Source organism: Apaloderma vittatum, unplaced genomic scaffold (assembly GCF_000703405.1).
Source record: "Apaloderma vittatum isolate BGI_N311 unplaced genomic scaffold, ASM70340v1 scaffold423, whole genome shotgun sequence".
NCBI lineage: Eukaryota > Metazoa > Chordata > Aves > Trogoniformes > Trogonidae > Apaloderma > Apaloderma vittatum.
The window spans coordinates 3,790-8,397 of record NW_009707281.1 but is presented as its reverse complement, the minus strand read 5'-3'; the positions used below and the strand labels follow the sequence as shown (position 1 = coordinate 8,397).

At 53.5% G+C, this 4,608-nt stretch overlaps 1 protein-coding gene across 1 annotated transcript; it reads left to right on the top strand.

Annotated features, from left to right (window-relative positions):
* Positions 1-311: 311 nt before the first annotated feature.
* Positions 312-1,406, top strand: LOC104271439 (glucagon-like). Its single transcript, XM_009866105.1, has 3 exons — positions 312-412; positions 1,053-1,199; positions 1,334-1,406. The coding sequence occupies exons 1-3, from the start codon at positions 312-314 to the stop codon at positions 1,404-1,406; spliced, it is 321 nt and encodes a 106-aa protein (XP_009864407.1).
* The last annotated feature ends 3,202 nt before the right edge of the window (positions 1,407-4,608 follow it).

Below are 4,608 nucleotides of genomic sequence, written 5' to 3'. Positions count from 1 at the left end.
TTCCTGTGTGCCCTAATGTAGGTGACCCTGCTCTGGCAGGGGGGCTGGACTAGATGATCTTTTGAGGTCTCTTCCAGCCCCCAACATTCTGTGATTCTGTGATCCTGGTTCTGTGCCTGTGATGGGGCAACGGTAGGTGAGCTGAAAGGTGATTATGAGGATGCAATTTTCACTTGCACCCATCAAAGTGTTGCCAAGCCCCAGGGAAGGAGGGTATCTCAGGTGGGATCTGTCCCGCGCTCTGGCCAGGGCTGATGGGGGTGCAGCCCTTGACACGTCTGTCTCCACTTCTGCCCTCTCCAGAGAGACAAATGCGGATGATGCAGTGGCTGTACCTCTCCGGGCTGGTCTTTTCTGCGCTGATCGCAGCAGGGCGGCAGATGGGACCCGAGGACTGGGATGACACATCCAGGTATGGGGCATTGGCCCGAGGAGAAGGCTGGCGTGGGAACAAGCCTCTTTCTTCTGTATTTATCCAGACAAGCTCCCTCCTGGCTCTCCACCAGCCCACGCAGGGCCAGTGACCTGTTCCCCCTCAGGGTTCCTGTGTCGAACCAGAGATGGGCTGTATGAGAATGCCCCAGCACGGGATGATACTTTGGGCACGGTGCTGAGCCTCAGGAGAAAAATCCTTTGGGGACCTTCCATCGTGAGCCCCAACGTCACGTCTCTCCATCCTGGAGCTGGAGGGGGGTTGATCAAAACCTCCAGGCAGCACCGCACTCCCTCCCCGGAGCAGCAAGAGGGGACCAGGGTGAAGGCACCAACCCAGCGAGACGTAGGGCAAATAATCTGGGGCAGGGTACTGCAAATCTTTGATGTCAAGAAGGACCCTGGCCAGGCTCAGCAGATCCCCCCCCGAAACTGAAAATCATTTTTATGGATTATTATAGCTTTTCTGCAGGGTGCTCCTCCGCACAATAAAGTAGTTTCTGGAGGATGCTCCACACAGCAAAGTACTTTAGAGGACATGGCTCCTGCCCTGGGTGGATGCATGATGCCACGATGCCCAGTAAACCACATTTTCTTCCCCATCCTTCTTTCCCGAGCAGGTGGCAGTCGTACAAACCCCAAAGCGCCCGAAGCGTTGCATCCAGCACCAAGAGACATTCGGAAGGGACCTTCACCAGCGACTTCACGCGCTACCTGGACAAGATGAAGGCCAAGGACTTTGTGCACTGGCTCATCAACACCAAGCGGTACAGGTGAAAATGCGAGAGGGGACGAGACCACGCTGGGAAGTGACGTCCCACCACGCCACGAGCCCCGATCCCAATCGGTTGCGGCTGTTTAGTTTTCTGCTGGGCTGGCGGGGGGTTCTTATTTTTGGCAGCTCCACAAAGCGGTACCTGAGGGAGGAGCCCCGCGGCGTCCCCTTCCCGGGCAAGGTCCTGCCATTCCTGTAAGTCACCCCAAACGAGACCAATTAAAATGGAAGAGATGAATAATTTTATGATGTAGATCTCGATGCAGAGGCAGAGTGCTGCTCCCTGTGTCCGACGCCGCTTCTCGCTGTCACCGGTTTTGATTTGCCATAAGAGCAAAGGGACGTGAAGCTGATTTTGGGGGGTATTTAATAGCTGGTGATGGGATGAGGCGGTTTTGTTCTCTCCACGCTTTGTTCTCATGTTTTATGCTTCATTTCAGCCTTAACGTGGGGGGATCATTTGCATTTCCAGGGATGTTGTCAAGTTTCGGTCTCGCCGAAGCCAAGATCCTTCATGAACAATTGCCTCAGAACCCCTGAAGTGATTTTAGGGGGAGCTTCTGTTCCGTGAAGCTGTTTGGGTTTTTATTTTTAAGGTACAATTAAATGGCAAATCAAGGCCTGGCTTTCCAGCAGCCTCAGCCCAGAATGGTTGACCCTTCCATGGCCGGCAGCGATCGGATGCTCCACAGGAAGGATTTATCCATCAACTCCCTCTGGCGTTTCCTGTCACCCCCTCCCATGGCTCAGCCTTCCCTTCCAACTGGGATGTAACCGCTCCCACCGTGCCATCGATCCCACAGCTTTTCCCTCAAGTGTCAATAAAAAGTTTCCTAAATCCAGCAGCTGGTTCCTGACGTCTCCGACCCCGCTGAGCATCCTGTCGGGATCCGGCGCCGCTGCCCCGGGGGTGTTGAGATGCCAGCTTTTCAGCTCTGCCTTGGCTCAGGTGCCCTGTTTTTCACTCAATTCCTCACATTTTTGGTAAAAGGGCAATCAGGATGCACCCGCCTGACCCCAGAGATCTGTGCGAGAGGGGATTTGGAACAAAATTTTTTAAAAAAAAGAAAAACCCCTATAGGAAAGGTAATTAGAACCTCGTTGGATTTTCAGCCAGCCGAGCGTACACCCTGAGCAGCCAGTTTCTCCAGGAGATTCCTGTGGGATACAGTGACAAAGCTTGACCAAAGTCCACGTAGACAACTTGCCCAGCCTTTCCCTCACCCACTCAGCGGGTCACCTTGTCACAGAAGGAGATCGGGTTGGCCACTAGGACCTGCCTCCCACAAACGGGCCTGATCTCCTGGCTGTCCTGTATGTGCCCCGTGATGGCACTCGAGGTGATCTGCTCCATCGCCTTAGCAAGCACCGAGGGCAGGTTGATGGGCCCGCGGCCCCCCAGATCCTCCTGTCGGCTCTTGTAGCCAGGCGTCACACTTGCTGCCCTCCAGTCTGCTGGGACCTCCCCAGTTAGCCAGGACTGCTGGTCAGTGATGGAAAGTGGCTCGGTGAGCACATCCACCACCTCCTCAACACCTTTGGGTGGATCTCATCCGGCCCCATGGCCTGAAAAAGAACCTACAGGGAGGCTGGGAGGGACTCAAGACACAAGAGTGTCCAATGACGGGACAAGGGGAAATGGGTTTAAATGGAAGGAGAACAGTTTAGATTGGATCTGAGGAAGAAATTCTTCAGGATGAGGTGGCCAGACTCTGGAATAAATTGCCCAGAGGGGCTGTGGCTGCCCCCTCCCTGGAGATGTTCCAGCCAGGTTGGACGGGACCTTGAGCAACCTGGTCGAGTTAAGGGGATCAGGGGGGTTGGGTTAGATGATGAGGTCCCTTCCAACCCAAGTCATTCTAGGATTCCCCCCAAATCAGCGCCGCCCACTCCCCCACCACCTCCAAAACCCCTTTAGAAATCTCCAAAGACGCCCCCAACTCCCTCCACCCTTCCAAAGACACCGGAGCGGCACAGCAAGACCAACAAGATGTTTATTGGATTGTTTTGCCGTGATGTTCGACGGGCGGCGAGAGGCAAATCAGCGGCCAAGGCTCGGGCGGGTGGAACCCGTCGGTCAACGCTTCACAGATGGGACCCACGAGACAGATTTAGGTGATTAGAGTCCCACAGGACAAACACAAAATAAATCAGATTTAAAAACAACAACATCAAAAAAACCCACAAAAACCACATACAAAGATTCAACGTGACAAACAACACAGATTTGCTTGATGGATGTTTTTTCCCCCCACCTCGGTTTTATTTACAACACAGACTCTTTCCAAACTAGATCATCTCTTACAACAAAATAAATGTATTTCAGCATCTCCGAAACAAAAATAATTTTTCCATGTAGCACGCTGGGCAAAAAAGAAAACAATAATTAAAAAAAAAAAAGAGCACCAGCACCTTATTTATTATCTTTTTATATCTTTTTTTCCCCCTCTTAGGGAGTCCATCTCACTTCATTTTAGGAAACAATTTTGGAAGGGCCCACAAGCGACCTGGAGAGCTGGTTTAAGGCACCGAAAACGAGGCAAACACCCAGCACCCACCCCACATCGGCGGGACGGGCGTTTCCTGCCAAGGGGAGGGCACTGAAAACATATTTTAGTTTCTTTTTAGTCCTAAAGCCACTCCAGAAACACGTTTGAGAGGGTTCTTCCCCCCAAAATAATTTTGCCCTGCCCAGGGAAATGTTAAATCCTCCCCAAATCAGGAACCATCGGTGGGTTTCTTGGGTCTGAGGGGGAAGCAGGAGGTTTTGTTCATTTTTCAGAGCTGGAGGGATCCAGGCACGTGCTGGAAACAAGCCCAGCCCCGGTCAGGAGGGAGCCGAGTCCAGCCTCTCCATCGGGAATAACAAATCGAAAACAAAGAAAAAGGGAAAACCAAAATTGCCCTCTGCGAGGAGCTCAAGAATTGCATCGTAGGGCCAGGGCAGCCCCAGGACTGGTCTCACAACCACCCAGCTCCACACCCAGTGCTCCTCCCTATAGGGAATTCCAGTTTCTTTTCCAAAGGGTGGAGGGATCCCGGCTCCCTGGCAGCGCACGGCCGTTGCAGGGGAAGAGCAGCAAGAAAACGCGGGCGCTGCACCTTCCCCTTCTGCCGAGCCTTTGCTTTTTGGCCTCCCCTCCTTTCTGAAGAGCTGAAGCAGCCTCCTCCCTCTCCAACAGTCACGCCGCCGCGCTGGCAGCCACCAAACTATCATGTGCAAAAAACCGTCCCGCAAAAACCATCAGTGCATGGGGGTGAGGGACTGGCAGAGGTTGCCCAGCGAGGGTGTGGATGCCCCATCCCTGGAAGAGCCCAAGGCCAGGTTGGATGGGGCTTGGAGCAACCTGGGCTGGTGGCAGAGAGGGGTCCCTGCCTGTGGGAACTTGATCTTTGAGGTC